The 19,720-nt window shown below is 41.7% G+C and overlaps 1 protein-coding gene across 2 annotated transcripts in view; it reads left to right on the forward strand.

The window, feature by feature from the left end:
* Nucleotides 1-19,720, forward strand: part of LOC129191564 (calsyntenin-2-like) — a 218,305-nt gene that overhangs the window by 123,569 nt on the left and 75,016 nt on the right. For both annotated transcript variants that reach the window (XM_054795023.1, XM_054795022.1), the window contains exon 3: nucleotides 16,207-16,402. In XM_054795023.1, the coding sequence (XP_054650998.1) occupies nucleotides 16,207-16,402 (196 nt within the window). The remainder of the gene's footprint in view (nucleotides 1-16,206; nucleotides 16,403-19,720) is intronic.

Genomic DNA, 19,720 nt, shown 5'->3' on the forward strand with positions numbered 1-19,720 from the left:
CCCTTCACTTTGCTGGTGGTTATGTTTGTGGATAAAAGAGGAGTTCTCTCTCTCTCTCTCTCTCTCGCCCTTCCTCCTCTTCTAACCCTGTTCTCATATGCCATCAGTAATATCAAGATTGAACACAGGAAGGGGAATGTAGATTTTGCTCTTTCAAAAGTCCCTGAGGGGAGTCAGGCAGGATTTGAGTGTTGCAACAGTAACACAACTGACGTGCTGTACGTATATTTCCTTTAGACATCATGTGTTGCCAGACTCATTCACCTGCGGATGCCAAAGGACACTTTCACATGGGCACGGGGGGGAAGAGGTTTGAACCCGCAACCATCAGGTTGAGACATGAACACGGAACCAACGCAGACTAGAGAATCAAAATATGAAACAAAGGAACAGGAGCAACAGACCATAAATACTCCACTTTCCACTCAAACAGGCTGTTCAAAAACCTGGCAGATCAAAAGTTTAAGAGCATAGCTTTAAAAAGTAAAGCGTCACATGTTATTTTCTGTCAGCCATTCACACTGTCCTGACTGTTTGTCTTTGAACCTAGCAAGATTGTTGAACTGCACAAGCTACGCGATTTGTGTTGGATGTGGTAAGACGGCGATTTAACGTTTCTGAAAAGATCCTAAAGTAGGGCACTTTGTGCGTGGTGTGCATAAATACTGTAGGTACATCTGTTTGAAACACTACTGCCCACATACTCCTCGTGTCATTTCCGTTTACATGGTTGACAAGCGATACATCCACGAGAAAAGAAAGAAAAAGAAAGGAAAAGTAGATGAGGCCATTAAATGCTTCCTAACACTTATGTCTTCTCCCTGGTTGCACCGATATGTGAAATTTACATTGAACATTTTCAATACTTTCGGATGTCCACAGGGGCATTCAAAAACTTGCTTCACTGCGCGGCCAACTACAGCGTGACAAGGTGTTGCTAGACACTTTCTTCAGGTATCAGCCAGCAAGCATTGTCAGCAAGCTACAGGCTGGGTTCTGCAGCTGTGAGCTGCATTATTAGCCAGGAGTGCCATGCTGTGCCATGCTATATTGAGACAGTGGTTGGAGGTGATCAGGAACGGTGGAATAATTCCAGCTGCATTGGGGTTGTAGATGGGAAACATGTCAGAGTGGGAATACAGTGTGAGTACCAGCCAGCAGTGGCTGTAGTTGGAACTACAAAGAGCTTCATCTTGATGGCAGCCTCAGAGCTCAGAGAGAGACAGTGATGCTGGGAGTCTTCACGAGGACCCACTTTGGATCCCAGCTCATCCAGGTTTCCTCTTCCGCCTCCAGCTCCTCTTCCTGGGACCGAGATCATTACTCATAACCGTTTTTTTGAGGGGGGCGATAGAGCAACAGTGAACCTGATGTGACCACACCAGGCGAGGTGCGGAGGAAGCTTTCAGCATCTTTGCAGCATCGGACGTGCGGCCGTGGCCTTTGAGTGTTCAGTTGAAAGAGTGGAGCACATCACCAAGGGTGCAGCTGGAGAATGGAGACAGGCAGATACCAACCTTGTTGACCTTCAGGGTGTCATTACTTCTCGCATGACACCTGGTAGCAACAATGCTTCAGACCTCTTCAAAGATTCTTTTCTGACTGACGAGGGAAGGGTTGCTTGACAGGATGCTGTCATCCAACGAGGCAGATTACACTGAAAACAGCTCAGTGCTGCACAGACATCTGTGATGTGTTTTTTTCCAAAGTCCTCAGCTGTGTACGAGGTATAATTCATATAGGACGGCAACTAAAGGATTATTTTTACAATGTATTGTGTTTTTCTCCTTATTGTTTGCATACATTGAATACAAAGTTTTAGTATAAAATATCTGGGTTTTATTTCTTCACAGTGCAGACAGACAGCATTTAATCAGTGAACACAATGACATTTTAACACTGTAGTGCAATAGAAGTGGAATACTTTTATATTATTATTACTGATGGAGGTACGACTTAGAAAACATTCATTTGCCTTAAATTTCACAGCCTAAAAAGCCAAAAGTCATTTTAAAAAATGTTTTTATGAAGGTGAACAGCATCATAATCAACAGGCTCACATGTCAAAATACGTCAAACTAATACTTGTAATTTACCCCCGGTGTTGAGATGTTGTTCAGGAGTGTATGCAAAAGAATGATTTCCTTTATGAGATCTACGTCTGAATTTGCATCCCATTTGGCACGGATAGCTCTTTACTTGGAAGATCATCCATTTCTCCAGATATATAATTCATGTTTGGACATAGAATAATATGCTTTAACCTCACTTATATTACATTAATGCATCTCATGCAATATTTATTGATTTGTATCATATATTTAGTGCAGGATTCATTACTTCCAACTTTGAATTTGTCTTCTGTGCAGCAGAATGCATTCAATTATGCAAGGCAAAGTGGCAATATCGCCATATCGCTCGAGATACGTTCTGGGACCACCAGCGAATGGTGAAAATCTGCAAGTCATTGAGACATCCAGAAAAATGTACTTTATTTTTGACACACAGCTAGCTTACCTCGCGAAACCCTCCCGCTAGCAAACTGTGGGCTTTTTGTACGTATATGATGTACATTTCACCTGTTTTATCACCTGTAAAAAAAGCCTTTTTCGGAGAAAAAAAAATCCAAATAAAGTGTTAACTGAGCAAAATATCACGTGACACAGACTGGCAAAAAACAAGTACAAAAAGTCCAAAGGAGGGCAGGAGTCAAAAAAGCAGCATAGAAGCTTGGCTGCAGAAAATAACAACAGGATGTGCAGCGGAGTGCACGGAATGCTGAAAAAAACCCAAGCAGGTCACGGGCACTGGCAGGAACACTCGTGAGTAATCCCAATTGGCAGCGACCTGTAGTTGCCAAATGGTCCATTTGTGTCAAAATAATGTTGCTATTATTCATTGCAGTTTGATGTAAATGTTTAATGTCTGGCAGCTCGTTGGTAAATCACCTTTCTGAAAGTGAGTGGTGTTTTTAAACTGGTTATGATACATGATTCCTACCATAAAGCAAGAGCGCATACATTTCAACATTTTTTATTTTCTCGCTTTACCTCAGGAACACCTTTTTATAAAAGGAACACGTTACAAGCTGTGACATGTACTGCCTAACATAGGTCTCTAATAAATAACAGCTTCCAGCCACCACTGTCATACAAAATGTATAAAAAATATGAACATCAACAACTTTGTAGACCTTCAGTATATCCAAATGTTTCTTTTGGAACAAGTTGAGGAAGTTGGTCTCCTCCAGTTGTCTTTGTTCTCTCAGATCCTTTTGAAAGGAACTCTAGAACAGCATCTTGTTGCAGTCTTCTTTTCCATACCGGGCTTGCAGCTCTTGATCCTCCTGGTGTGCTGCGTGGTGTTGCAGATGGTCGTGGCAATGTGCGCTTTTGGCATGCTGACTTCAGTTGGCTCGGCCATCTTCTGCAGGAATGACACGTAACCACACATATAACTATGAAGTCCTTGTAAATATGGAACCATAGCGTGCTGAATCCAAATACAATATGGTCAAAAATAATAATGGTAAAAAATGGACAACATTACAATCCCAAATTGCCATACGGCCATAGACTTTGTGAACGAGTGCTGTCCACACACGGCCATGTTGTTTACACGGTTGGTTTAGCTCACTGACATTCCTGACTATCGGTACTGTATGCTGAATATGATAAACACATCTTGTCATGAGGATTGCTGTTGGACTAGGGTGTGTTGGACAATGCACTGTGTTACATGAGTGACAGCTAAGACAGCTAAGCTATGAAACGTGAACGTCACAGTACGGTATTCGGAAGCTGCATTAACCAGTGTAGCGTCTACAATACTGTAGATGTGCAAGCTACCTCGTTATAGCGATTTTATAATGCAACCAACAATTAAAAACATGGTTAATGTAGCTTCTGAATTTAGCTTAGCTTAGGTGACCATATTTTCCTTAGCGAAAATCAGGACACTCGGCAATGAAATACTCAAAGATGCTTTATAATTTCAATACATTTAAAGTATACCTCCTCTGTATGAATACAAACGTGTTATATTGCAGATTATTATTCATAACCCAAGACACAAATTCCAGAAGAAATGTATTAAAATTATTCCCAAAACAGAATGTCAGAGGAACCGAAGGTCAAATGCTTGTTAAGTTTTGGAATATAATCAATACTTTAGAACTTGGGAATTTGAACTGCCGTTTTCGGCAAGCGTCAGAAGATTAACTCATGTCAACACGTTTTGCTTTTTCTTTGGCTTTTTGGCAATACTAATTCAGAAGCCGCCCACACGGTGTCAATTTGATTGCCCACTGAAAAACAATGAAAACCAGGACATTTTCATTACTTTCTAACAAAAAAGCCACCAGTGAAAACAGAACACGTCATAGGAAAACACAACGTTTGGTCACCGTAGCTTCGCTGTCCAATCATTCATGAAATGCAGGAGATTGCAGTGAAATTCCACATCGGTGTTCGCTAGCTTGCCACAACCAGCGATTACCAACAATATTTACGTGGAGCAGCAAAGAAGAGTAAAACAAGAGTGATGTTACAGTAAAATAAAAAATGATGCTTAATTTGGTGTGCGCTCTGCCATGTTGCCAGCAGGCGTGGCATTTCAGAGGACATTTTTCCCATCCATTGCTGCGACCCTAATGAGGAGAAGCGGCATAGAAAGTGGATGGATGGATGATTTCAAGTGATGTCCCCGAGCACACTTCATTTCAAGGGCTATATACACCTTAGCACTCTGCTGTACAGGCAATTGTGACACCCCTTGGTTGATGTGAACGTGCAAAAGCTAGGACTAGAGGTAAGGGGTAGAACTCGGATTGGGCCTAAATAATGCGGCCTTGCCTTGTGTGCTGGGATGAGGTAAGTAGACCTGACATGCCAAACTTGGATCATCTGTGTCATTCCATGCTGACATTCCCGCATCTCCGGCTTCTTTGTGCTTTTCCCCTCACCGTGACGGTGGACTTGAAGAGCAACCAACATCCCAACACAGTATCACTCGGCCTGCATAGAAGAGACACAATGTGTATACTCATAGAGTATGCATGTGTTGACCTTCTCTCTGGAGTGTGCATGTAAAAACAAACACACGCACATATTTTCTCTCTGCGTGAGTGGGTACTGACGAGCGATGTATTCCAATTGGCGGGTGAGATAATGCCCGCAGAGGAAATTGATTGAAAATTACAAGAGTGACATTTGCTCAGCCTTGCCTGTATTAAACATCCCCTTGATTATACAGTGGATGCCCACATATTCACAATTCAGCATTCATGACCCTTTTGGTGAAAAATAGTGTTAGTTTTTGTTTTTTTCACATAAAATACATCTCATTTACCCAAAGTATGCAATTCTGAATATACTGTAGATGCTTGGGATGTGTGGCAACGGAAGCAGCAGCTTCTACCGTCAACTTTCTTCTTCTTCTTCTTGAAAGTGGAATTATAAAAGACGAGCAGTGTGGATTATGTAGACGTGGTTTAGGAGAAACTCCATCTCGGACAGCTTGCCCAGATGATACCACCGCTAGGCGCTTGAGAGAGGAATGGAGGCGGTCCCACAACAATGGGAGTGTAGTTGTAGTGCTAGCCAGACGACCAGGCTAAAGGCTAGCCATGACTCACGTGCATCTTACATTATCATTCATGAGTGGTGAGTACCTACAGTATGCACTGTAGAAAATGCATTTAATAAGTGTTTGAGGCATATTTACAGTTTAAACCTGGATTGTGCTTCTGTGCATCTCGCTGCTAGCTTTGGAACAATGGCAACTGAAGAGAGAAGGGGTGGGTTCTGGAGCTGAATCTAATCTAATAATTACAGCAGTCATTTTTATTGCAAATGTTAATTTGAAAACAGAGGAGAACAACAACGTCAAGCTATAGCTGCAAGGTTTGGATTATTACTTGGTTTTTCACGATTAGCGGATATTCTCGGAAGGTAGCAGCCATAAATTGGGGGGGGGTTGCCTTATCATTTGTATAGTTTTTATTTGTAGTACTGTAGCATGTAGAAGTTGGGGCGGCAGGAGCTCAGGAAGTAGAACAGTTTGTGAGAAACTGGAAGGTTGGTGGTTCAAATCCTGCTTCCTCCATCCCAGTTGTGTCCTTGGGCACGACACTTCACCCCCACTGGTGTATGGATTGGTGGTGGTTGGAGTGGCGTTCTGTCATACAGGCAACTGTTTAGACAAAGTACTCCTACTATAAAAATATGCCCAATTTAACTATAATTTCCAAATGCTGAAGCTTTTGAGTCTTTGTTACATCACCTTGCTGGAGCATGGCAGCGACGTTTGTCAGAACACTCATAACTTTACTCCACTGGCTCAGCTATTTGCTGGTCTTTGCCAAACTCTGACCACCACTGAAAACATTTGCAATGTACTTCTAATAACCAGTGTTTCAAAGTTGCAAATGAATGTTGTTACTCTGTGGGAGCCAACTGCAGAATGAAAGATATGCTGTGAAATCCATGATAAAAATAAACTCATCTGCGACATGCTAAGGACAAAGCAAAACATTGATTATCAAAGAACGACATATGTAAATGGTGAATAACTGCTGTGTGCTGAACATTATGGTGAAACATTCACTGTGACTGCAATTCCACAGCTTAGCCAGTTTCCTCACTACAGTTGAACAAAAATAGTCATGATCATATCTCAGCCTTTTATCCAGATGACTCTTTATAGTCAAGAGTGCCCGCAGTGCTTTCCGAGAGTCAGCATTCATGTATCTGTAGCTCAAGAAATGGATTGCTCTGATAATCTACAACAGATACTGTAGTGTGTACTGCATGTACAAGTACATCAGTGTCTTCATAGGCTACTAGCTTGTCATGTGAGGGCACACAAGCAGGTTAGCCCAGATCTTGTGTCAAAGGACAAAACCATCCATCCATCCATCCATTTTCTATACCGCTTCTTCCTCATTAGGGTCGCGGGGGCATGCTGGAGCCTATCCCAGCTGACTTCGGGCGACAGGCGGGGTACACCCTGGACTGGTCGCCAGCCAATCGCAGGGCAGGACAAAACCAGAAGATTCCAAACTTGATTTTCAAGAGGAAAATACTTTAAATCAGGGGTGCTCACACTTTTTCAGTCTGCAAGCTAGTCCCAAAGATCTACCTCCTACTATAAATATAGAAAATGTATATTTACTGTCTTTATAAATATGAGTATGAATGTACATTGTACATAACTTTTGTTATACATAGATATATAAACATCTTGCCGCTCAGTTTGTTCAGCCATAATCGGAAGATGAAAGTTGCATCTCTGTGTGTAGTTTGAGACATCCGTTCACCATTTCCGCGAGCGAATCAGGAGGGGAGCGCAACGTCAGCTGACTGATGTCGTATGACATCTACAAAGTGACATTTATGCGATCGACCCAAACTACCGGATCGACGTAATGGGCACCCCTGCTTTGAATAATAATTAGCTCTGCCGTTTTATACATACGTAGTAATTGGCATAAATCTATGATGACTTGTAATAAAAAGGAAACCTGTCATTGCCACGGCAACGCTTGACCACTTCCTTTAAGGCTTAGAATCTAAAATCAAAGACAGCTTTCAATCTGTCAGCATTAGTGGACATTATAGACTTTGTGATGATTATGAACATCATTGGGCTGTGATCAAATGACGGTATCACACGGAATGATGCATTACTTGACACAATCTCCCCCCATAATATTGAGTGGCTTGGGCCTTGCAGTTCATCTTAAACTGCAGCTGTTTCCAGAATAGCTGCCTTTATCTGTTCCGCAGGTAATGTGCCTCACTGAGAAGCGTCAGTAAAGATAATGTAAAGGGTTGTAAAGCGCTAGGTAAGAGGGTCATTATAATTAGCTCACTGGCTGACGTGTATTAGGTGAATAGAGCTTGATGAGATAGATCAGTAAAATGAAGTCATCAGCTTTGACCCGGGTAAAATAATACTTATAATTACAATAATGGATTGTTAGCAACTATAAGAAGTGATCAGGAGGGAACCAAATATGTATACAAGTATTCATGTGCCCGTGTATGTACTGGAAATCATTCATGGCATCAAATGGAAATTGCATGACTTGATTCCTTACTAATTCAACAAGTCTATACCAGCAAATCAATGGGAATTGTGCGGTATCTCCATAACTCCTCATTTGTTTATTCATTTTCAACTGCATATCCTGTTCAAGGTCACGTGTGAGCTGGAGAGCATCCCAGATGACTTTGTGGGAGAGGCGGGCTACACTCAGAACTGGATGCCCACCATGCATGTCAGCGGATTTGAAGTGTGTGCACAAATTCTAGACGTGATGCTCGCATTTAAAAAATGTATAAGTGCTTTTAGTAAGACCTACTTGGAACACGCCGCTCTGTGTGTCTTTAGCTTTAATGCTAATGAGCTGACTTTGTCCGTGTCTGTCTCCACGTCCAACCATGTGAGCGCCGCTACCTTTGTGCTTTGTTCTATTTATGGACGTTGTACATGTATATTGGGAGTGGGGGGGTGCATACATGTATAAAATCTAACTAAATAAATTCTACTGAATGCTAATGATGAGTATTTCACATTCCCAGTTTCAGAGGTCATAGGTGATCAGAATAGTTTATATTATTCAATAATGCGCAATTCAATTTAATATGAAAACAAAGATTATTACAAATAATTCCTCAATAGTTGTGAACGTAACCTCAGTAGTATGTCAGCCAAAATAGCTACGTAGCATTCTTTACATGTACAGTTGATGTGTTGCGTCCAGTTAGCATTTGCTGTCAGACATTACAGATATACAAGAAATGAAAATGATTATGTCCCAGCTGTGTCCCAGCTGTAAAAGAACCACTATCCAGTCTTCACAGAGGCCTGAGTCACCAACGTGCGTGTGGATGCTTTGTTTGGGCACTCGATTATGCAGACTAGTTTGCTAGGTGCACTGTTTAGCCTCATGAAAACCACGACATATTTGGAGCAACAATTTCCAGCAAAAACTGAATGCCACAAGAACCGGGGCATACAAATAAACAGGTTCCACTGTACAATAATAAATAAATCATGTAACTAAAATACTCCAGACATTTCATTCTAATTACTTTCTTTCCCTAAATGGCTGGTTTCTGCAGCCTCTTGAAGCACGTAATGTCCGTTTTTGATCATCAAGTACTGTAAGTTGCTGTATAATGGTCCATTTGTTTGACATTTATTATGTACAATTTAGTTTTAAGAGAGAATGAACACAATCATTGCAAAACGGAAGCCAGGATATTTCATGGGCTCCTTTTATAGATCGTTTTGATTGAACTCTGAAGTAATTGTGTGTCTTTTCTGGAGACATTTCACAGACACAGAAATGATATTTTCTCTGGGGCTATTTTGAAACATACACATGCTTGGCTTCCCAACATTCTACCCTCCTACTCCTTCTTCTCTTTTTTACTCTTGACTTCCTCCCTGAAGATAAAATCTGCCAGCAGCGGTAGTAGAAATGTCACCGGAAGCCATTGTTTTTCGCAGCCTGCGGCGTCCGCCACAGAGTGAGCTCATCCATCCCGCTCTCTCACTGAGCCACCAGCCTATAATGCACTCATTATCTCAGACTTGACAACGGATTTGAGCCTTTAAACAGGATGATGTAACTGGGTGGAATTTACATATTGGGTCATGACCAATAAGGGGGTCAGGATAAGAAGGCATACACTTTTTAAACTCGCAGACCTTACAATTCACTTCTATAAAGTGCAGAAATGATTAGCATCGCTTTGATGTTCACGGCCAGTTGGAGCATTGTGCAACGTAGGTCTGTAATAACGCCATTTCCAGTGTCTTTTTTCTAAGCTATTGACTGAGCTTGTTTGTTTGGCTACGGTGAAGAGCTCACAGTGTGTAATACACTACAAAAAGTGGCAATCAAATGTATATATACGATATCAGAAACCGAGATCAAACGTGTTTATCTTTTAGTAAAACATACCTTTTTTGTTCCCAGACATTTTCTATGCTATACCAACTTGCTTATTTTAATTAAAAATAAACTATGCCAGAACCATCTCATGGATTCACTGGAACGCAAGCTTACTGATGTATGCTGGGATCATTTGGTGTTTCCGGTTTGGCAACATCACACACCCTCGCCCAGGCGACCTAGCCAGGACTGATCAAGTCCTTGCGCAGCAGTAGCTGTCCACGGAACAGCCCTCTTAATCCAAGTTCAAGTGTCTCAGCTTTTGTGGGTAAGATCAGCAGTAGTTCTACGTGTTATTAACTAGGAATCTAACGCTTAACCTCTGAGTTATCTATCAGCCTTTTTCGAAGATCGCGAACTTTGGGTAGGCACCCAGAGAATGACACTGTGGACACAAGTGGCAAAAATAAAGTTCCTCTTCTGGGTTGATTTCACCAATTTCAAGGGGGCTATTCGGGGACAATGCAATCTTGCTTTGAGTGCACCATTTAACTAAATGAAAGAAAAGTGCCGAATCAGGTGCTTGGCTTAATCCATTTTTCTGTTCCTATTGTATAATTGTTCATCATGTGCTCTATTGGCCTTTAGATCTAATTAAGCCTGTCTTGGGTCACAGATAGTGTTAGTGAGGTAAGGGTCTTTGTTTTTTGTGAAGCTTAACTGAGCAGAGAACATCCTCGGGGGGCATTAATGGGGGTCATAAACTCTAATACGGTTATTTCAACACATTGAACTCTTGCTGGCCTTGCTTACACAAAGACACACTCTGAGGCAATTTCCTTGAAGATAATTAAAAAATTAAACTCTTCACTCTCTCCATTATTTTTGTTAATGTCTTAACTGTATTTCTTCAATATTTAACAATTTTTTCACACCAGTTTATAAAAGCCCAAAGAGCAAGAAGCCTCATGAGTTCAAAATGCGTCACGTGTCATCCAGTTAAGTTAATTTCTTCAACGCTTCTGTAATTTGCTTCAATGTGTGGCCTACATTTAGATCCATGAGCTTCCACCAGACTGTGTCTGTGTCAAAAAACGAAGGACAGCAAACTGATGCAAAAGTCAAAACAAAGCTGAGAGTGAATCATGACGACCACAAAGACAGTAATTCCTTGTTTAGCACGGTTAATTGGTTCCAACCTTGTTTTGAAATGGTTATATTATAATTGATGTATATATAGGCTGCATATGGATTGTAGGCCATGTCGCCCATCCCTCGTCTGAAGCCTTCCTTGTGATGTTGTTTTCTGCTAAAAAGCCTGCAAGCTTTACCGCTGCTGTTTCCAGCTGGGCCTTTTCCCACGTCCTTTGTAAACATTGTGTTATTGACTTCCGTGCAGGGACCACACGTTTCTTTTTCCCACTTGATTTTTCAGAACGGTGATCTCTGCCACCATCTGCAAAAGCGCCAGAAAGCTTTGTTGGTAATGCCAACAACAGGTTGTACCCACCCAGTAAAATGACTTGTCTTTTTCCCATTCGCTGTGTAAACCTGCTGCTGATGTTGCACCGTCGTGTCTCACTCGTCGTCTTCCCGCTTCTTCTTTTGTGTCCCCGCCCCGACATGCTCATTGTCGATTGTTGTTTACGTTTTGTGCTTCAGTGCTGCGTCGTGCGTCACTCATGCTACGCCGTGCACTGATCGGCTGTAAAGAGGCACGTGACACAACATTGTCAAGGGAAAATGTGCTGCTAGCTCTAAAATAGAAAAGAAACCACATACGTGAGGGGAGGGCTGATCTCCTGTGAGGGACAGAGACAGTGGAGGTCAGACTCGCATGCAGAGACACCCAAGATTATTTGAATCAGGTGATAAGCATGTGGAGATCTTTTGAAGACAAGGGGCCTCCAGCCTCGAGCCGATAATCATAGTCAGCATGACATTACTAATATTGTACTGTACTAATATTAGTCAAATCAAATGGAATAATGGACACAAAATATTTTATAAGTGCAATAACAATCCACATTTTCCTGGCAGCCATGTATGAAAAATGTCAAATTATTGTACATTAGTTTTGGAATTATTATACAGAGGGTGAAATTATTGCACAAATGTGATAATTAGCATACGTCTAGCAACGCTGATTCACCGAGCCACCTTTTGCTACTTTGACTGTGATTTGGATTGACAGCTTCAGTCCTCCCCCATCACTCTGTCACCAGGCTTTTTCACCATTTTTTTTATCCTAACACACACACACAGACACCATTAGAAGGCAGGACGGTGGTCATTATGTTTGCAAGAAGAGCCTTTAATGTAATTTAACAGTGATGAGATGAGAGAAGGGAAGTGACAGCAGAGTCGGTACACACGGGTCAAATAAATCATCCAGCACTCCTACGCAACACATGCAAACACACACACACACATGCATACAAACACTTTTAACCCCTGCCGAGAAACTGAATCTTTAATTAAAAATACAACACATCTTTTGGCACACTTATATGCACATGTTGTACACAAACGTGCCTCGCGCACTCAGTCAGAACTTGCAGGCTTAATTAGTTTTAATCCTTATCTGTAGAATGGACAGCTACTCCACTTTTTTGGCAGGCTAATTCCATGAAGATCATAATTAAAGCATTTTCCATTTCGTCCCGCTGCAGTTTTTACAAGGCTTGACAGCCTATCTGTGTGCTGCAGCTGAGAGGATTGCTGTCTATGCTGAGTGATTGTGCAGCCATGTATTCAAGTGTGCTTGTGCCTAAAATGAGACAGAGATATGGAGATTTCTGTGGCATGACAAGTCAAGCTCATCACTGCTTGCCACGACTGGAAAGCACTGACAGTTATTCCTCTGCAAATAGGTCTGGTTTACTAAAATGGCAGATCTAACTAGTGATAGGCAAGCTTTGCCAGGAGCAGAATGCATTTGCCGATAGTATGACAGTAATCTTGTTTCCTATCTGGTGTGTCGTATCCCAATGGTAGGAGGATGAAAGGCATATCAGCTGTGATTTGAGTGGCCAAACTGGCACACTTTCAGTCTATATCCATGTCGGTGCTTTGGTCACTCTCCAATAGAGAGAGATCAGATCTGGCCTGAGGCCACCCCCATCTCCTTCTCTCCTTTACTATCTTCTCTTTCCTCACCATGAACTACCTGACAACACCGCTGTTACTTCTCGTTTGAAGGCTCAGTTAAGAGCATTGTAGTGTAATGTGCACTTATTTGCAAGAATGACCTTTCAGGAAAAAAGCGTGCATGCATATACAGTATATGAATCCATACAGTATATCGATGGTGGCAGCTCATCGTCAATGCTCTGTCAGGTTGGATATAACTTGGGGCTTCGGGGTGCAGTGGCCCGATACGTTGTTACAGTCTTGCAGCCCTGCAAACAGCATTGCCAGTAAAGCGCTACTGCCTTCAGCGATAATGAGCTCAGTGTCCTTGCAGATACTGTAGTGTGTGGACGGGTGCCAGATTCCCATGAGGTGTTGAACACAGCCTGATGCTTTGACATCAACAGGAGAGCAGCTCAGCTCCTGAGCACACATTGCCAATAACTAATAGACGAGCATTCATTTAGATGAGATTAAATGAAAATAATGATGCCCAAAGGGTAGACTTGACACCACACAGGCACAGGAAAAAGTACATCAAACAATGAGACAAACTCTTATTTGCAAAGTTTTGTGTGGGCTGATGATGAGAATTACTGAATTGCAGCAAACTACTGAATAAAAAAGAATATATAATCCATAAGTATTAATGCACGCCCATTAGTGCTGCATGGCCAACCTTCAAAAAGACACACCTTCCGCCATAAATTCACAGTTTAGAAGCCTAGTGTAGATCGATAATAGTTTCAACAAAGCCATTAGCGCTTGAGAGCTCCACATTGCTTTGCCAGGTGCCAACATCTGTTCTTCAGCCGGGGCTGGGCCTACACTTCAAACATCCATTTCTCTCTCTCGCGGCAGGTCAGGAGTGAACCGATTGGTCTTTTACTGACTGGGGAGTCCACCTCCTGCAATGAGTTCACCCTGACCCCTGTTTCCATGCTCCTCTTCAACTACGATTACATCATGCAGAGGCCCTGAGACCCGTCTCCTTCAGCAGTGGGGCAGACATTTTTAATACGTATTGGGACTCAGTTCTTACAAATAAATAATCCGACTTACAGTCTTTTTTTCAACCCGGAGCACATACTACAGTGCAAATGTCTTAGAAAGAGTTGTTGCTTTAATTATTATGACCGTATATACAGTACCGTATAGCCAAAGTGTTAACAAAAGTCAGCTGGGAGGAGTAGTGGACCTGTACGGCTTGTGGCAGGAATGATTTGTCAGAGACAGCAGCCTGCCACTGAACATGCTCCTCTGCCTGATTGCAGTGTTGTGTAGTGGTGGTTGTCACTGTCCAGGATGGACAGCATGTTATGGATTGTCCTTTTCCCTGCAACAGATGTTAAAGGTTCTGGCTGCGCTCCAGTCACAGAGCCGGCTTTCCTCACCAGCTTTGACCCGCAGGAGGCATTCCTCTTAGTAAGGCTGCCTTCCATGCACACTACAGCATGGATGAGGATGATTATATCTGAGGTCCGATATTATATATTAGGACAGACATATCTACAGCAATTTTTGACAACCCCAGGATCGTCCTTTCCTTACCGATGACTATGCTTGAGATGGGGACTCAAATAATTGTAGAACCTCTTTGGCCCATGTAAAAGTATAATGGAATTTATTTTTGTATTTTTACATAACCCGACTGCCTGTCTCTGTCCTGCTAGTTAGAGTTTTACTGTGTCAAAGATGACTGCTGTGTAAATGCTTTTAAAAACACCAAATCTAGTGGTGAACACCCCACAGACCCTGGGTTCTGTTTAAGGTTTCTTCTAGTCTGGGATACAAGCCTGAAACCTCATAGTCTTCACAGGGCATTTACAAATGCTTATTAAGGGCAGTCGCTTACAAGGCAATGGATTTACAACCGCTTCCGTCAGTAATTCTAAACTCTAAGAACTATTCATGAAAATGCCAGACTTTTTTTTTCCAATACAAATTGATTTCAGCATTCGTTTTTTTTATTTTTTATTTTTTTGCAGGGGATATTACAATTGGCACCTCATCGTTGACACGGTCACATGCCTTCTCACACAGCATGTATTCAGCATTTTGCAATTCCACATTGTGGTGGCCTATTTAAGTCTGCTAAGTTTCTATTCAGGCGTGAAAAAAGAACACCACAACTGTAACATTTCACCTCCACTTTGTACATGCGCTATTTTAACTGGTCCTGATGGCAAAATTGTCACTCCAGGGTCCTAACACTGGGATTGGAGGAGAACCGAATGAAAGCAGAGAGAAAGGGAAACACGGTAGGACTAAAGTTGCTCTTATCGGAACTCGCCAGGAGCAATGTGCACACAAAGCTGCTCCGAAATCCAATTTAGCCTTTGCAGTTAGTGAAGTGATATCAGTACAATTAGCCGTCACAGGTCACAGTGTGAGCCCAGCACCTTAAGTGATTTCCTCAAGTCCCCTCAGTGGAGCCATAAGCGGATATAAAGTCGAAAAAAGAAAACAGAAAAACGCATCAGCTCAACTCCACAAGTGAACAATTTCTATCTGCTTGCCTTGTAATGTTGCCCGTCATCTTTTCACCGTTTTGTTGTTGGTTTGGTCTTCTCACCTACTTACTGTACTTTAAATATGTCTTTTTCACTTAATGGCTTTACAGTAGTGACTTTTGGATGCGCAGTTGTTACTCCCAAGTGTGTATGTGTGTGTGTGTGTGTGTGTGTGTGTGTGTGCAGCACTGGTGTGTCTCACCTATCTTCTCCATGTTGGGGATACAGAATAGTTTAGAAGTGCCCTTGGGTGCTTTTTAAAAAAGAATGTGCCTTTTTTTCAGTTTTCCCACTTAACCACCATGGACCTCTGAAAATACTCTTGGATTTAATAACTGGAGAAAAATGATGAGCCTGAATGTATTGGCTGATTCCTTTGTCAATTACGGCTCAATATCATGTCCTCTAAAAGGACACATAAAGTTCAAATGAATCGCATGGCGATGCTCTCCATCAAATTGGGAAATTTAGCATTCACTTGTAAATGTATTTATTCGTATGTATTATTTATGTATATGAATATTGGACTGATATGATAATGAATCATTTTGACAGTGTTTAAGATGCGTGTAAGTACACCGTGAGGGAATAATGAATACTCATACATACATTTTCACACAATCATGACTGTGATTCACTTTCTCTCGCCTCCAGGGGAGATCTGTGCTTTTAACATCCATGGGTTGGATGCTCCATTCGAGGCAGTGGTGCTGAACGGTACTTCGGGGGAGGGCCAACTGAGGGCCCGTGGCCTGGTGGACTGCGAGCTGCAGAAGGAGTACACCTTCATCATTCAGGCTCATGACTGCGGTTCAGGACCGAGGGGCACCGAGGGCAAAAAGTCCCACAAGTGAGGAAGATATATAGTCAAGATAATGTGAAGAATGGACTGCAATTCTTTCTCCACACTTTGCCATCCTTAGACCTGCATAGATTTAAAATGTAAACGTCCCAGTGAAACTCACTGTGCGTCCATCATTAACTGTTCACTAAAATGGAACAAATGCAGATATTTCAACCAACATTATTATAACAACCAAGAAAGACACACTAAAAGCGGATTGCCCGTTGTGTTGGCAACAACTGTCCATCATGCTTAGAGTTCGGTAGAGAAAGAATGGTTACATTGAATCACTGAGGCCCCAAATATAATTCCTGCCCATGGTGGGTGCATGTAAACTTCTTTAATCTGTAAAGTCTTTAATCTCAGTTCAAGTCTCAAGTAAAAATGTGCAAGTCCAAGTCAATCTCAAGTCAAGACAGGTCGAGTCATAGGCTTGAAATTGTCTCCCAAACAAAATGCAATTTTAACAATGTAACAACCTATTAAATTTGACAAATACAATGAATGCATTTATTTTAAAAATAAAATAAAACCAGTGTGACAAGACTTAGTCTCAGAAAGACGGTGCTGGCATAGCATTCAGGATTTAATCAGTGCACAGAAATGTTTGCTCTTAAACCTGACTGGACATGAAAAGGTGCATTCAATGAGACAGATTCTAGGGGAAAATATGTTGAAAAGTATTTTTCAAGTCATCAAACTAAAGTTCGAGTCAAATCCTGAGTCATTATGCCAAAGCCCGAGTCTAGTCCAAAGTCATCAAAAGTGTGAATTGAATCTGACTTGAGTCCAAGTCGCGTGACTCGAGTCCACACCTCTGTAAACGTTTGACCACAACTTTAAGTATGACTATACAGCACAATACTAAGCATATCGGTAGCAAATCAACACATACAGACGTCCCTCGTTTATCACAGTTAACTGGTTCTAGACCCGGCAGCAATAAGTGAATTTCCACAAGTATGAGTCAATATTAACTGAATTTTTTTGTAGTTAGAGCATAGAAAACCTGTTTGTGAATTTACAAATACAATTTTTACCATTATTAGAGCCCGGTAGACATAAAATAACACCCCTATAGTCACTTTTACACTCATTATTCTTTGTTTAAACCACATTCCGCAGGCTACGGGATCACTGTAGGGACGGCCGCAGCTCATAGCATATAACAAGCTACCGAGCTAACTAGTTAGTCTTCAATTTATTTGTTCTAAACATAAGAATATGTTTCATACGGTGTGGGGAAGAAGGACAAAGTAAGAAGCCAAACATGTACCACTTCCACGCAGAATGGGAGTAGAACCTTTTCACTCTATCATGTCAGACATGCCATGGCTGACTCCATGCAGTACTGACGCCCAGTGACCAGGATATTACATATGACTTATATTTCAATATTTTGACTAATAGTAGGCCATATTCAACCACGAAACAGCGATCATTTCATAATTAATTCATTTTTGAATGCTGTAGCGAGGACTGTATAGTCAACCGTCAGCATGACCAAACATCACATCACTAACATCTACAGTGAAGTGTTATTTCTGGCGGATGCAGAGGATCATGGGAAATGGAGTCCCTACAGCTAAGATGATGTCAGAAAGAATAATCACAGATGTGTAAGGAGTAAGACATTTCCTGGCAATACTTGTGTGTAAAATATCCCTAGTAGTACATACAGTATCTACTGTATATTTAACACTTACACAGGAGCAAAGCCCCAAACGGCTGGAAGGGGGCAATGCAATCATCGCTAGATTAGTGTGTTGTATAATGTGCTACACGTTCACACACTCGTCACATGCTTGGCAGGAGTTAAGCAAGTCATTATTAGTCATCTTGCTTGCCAATAATAATCTAATTATGGTACATGACATCCTACCTGCCAATTAGATATGAGTAGAAGGGAAAATGCCAAAATGCTGGAAGAGAGAAATATTACCTTTTAATAAACTTGGTAAGGATCCTAAAAATGCTGAGATTTACAGAGCCGTTGCTCTAACTTCCTTTTTATGCCGGTGGATGGCGAAAGTTTCAGTCAGGAGACTTATTTTTTCCCTTGAACGTTGAGCACTAATTGCAAAATATCAATGTGGTTTTAGAAAAGGGCGTTCAACAGCTGTGGAGAAGTTAAGCAACAAACACAGAAGACATTTAAAATGAAAAAAATGATGAATGTTGTGTTTTTGATATTGAAAAGGCTAATGGCTCCATGTGGCAGGAAGTTCAGCTTATGAAAGATGGGAACAAATCAAATGCTGTGCATTTATATTTTTGTTAAGTGTTTATACATTAATGATTGTTTACCTGCTCTCTAATCTTTCCCAGCGACAGCATTCAAATTATTATTAAGTTTATTATCCTTTTACTTCCTTTTAGCTTCTGCCTTTCCCGCATGAGTCAGTCATTCCAACATTTAAAAGGTCCTGAGGGTTAGGGAAGAAAAACGTCAAGTAGTAGACCCCAAAAAATATCACCGGTCCTGAGCCGGTGGATCTGATGTGCTGTTGGTCAAGATGGGATGATACTTGGGCCAAATTAAGGTTGCTACTGATGCCGAGTGCAATCTGATGAGAGAAGCATTTTAAGAACAAAAAACATCTTCAAAGGGCTCGTCTCCTTCAGCTCCACAAAATTGCCTGTTTGGAATTTGCACGAGCGCACCAAGAAAGCTTTATTCTTTGATGGGAAAACACGGAAACTTGATGGTCCTGATTTTTGATGTGATTAAGAATGGTGCAATTAATCATCAGTGAGCCATTTTTGAACGTTTTATTTCTAGAGCTCGAGCTGATGAACAACCCATTTCACTTTAATGCTTGTTTGCAATTAATTGCTTACTCTTTTTTTTGTCTCACTCCCATTTCTTCTTTTTGCATTTTGAAGCTCTGCTTAGGACCTCGTTAAGAGCCAACAGTGCAAACTGGAGTATGTGTGCCTTGGGACGGCAGCCAACATGGGAGGGCGTTGTGAGCCGAGCTATTAACCAGGCAGAGTTTAGGAAATAAGCTCCGTTCAGCTTTCTCATCCATGCAACCTACGACATCCTTCCAACCCCTCGAAACCTCCATCATTGGCTCAGAACTGAACAAGCCTGCAATCTTTGTGGGACCACCAATTCATCCCTACACGGCATCTCATATCATGATGCTATGCCCATGCTGTCTTCATGCAAAACATCCCTGACTCAGGCTGGAGTGGCACGATCAGGCGGCAGAGGATGCTGAAAACAGCTGGAGTTGATCAGAGAGCTCTCAAATCCAAAAACTCAGGCAGGCAGAATGTGAAGCTAACACCAGCCAAACACGGAGGCGGGTCTCGGTA

Source organism: Dunckerocampus dactyliophorus, chromosome 12 (genome assembly GCF_027744805.1).
Source record: "Dunckerocampus dactyliophorus isolate RoL2022-P2 chromosome 12, RoL_Ddac_1.1, whole genome shotgun sequence".
In the NCBI taxonomy this organism is placed as follows: domain Eukaryota; kingdom Metazoa; phylum Chordata; class Actinopteri; order Syngnathiformes; family Syngnathidae; genus Dunckerocampus; species Dunckerocampus dactyliophorus.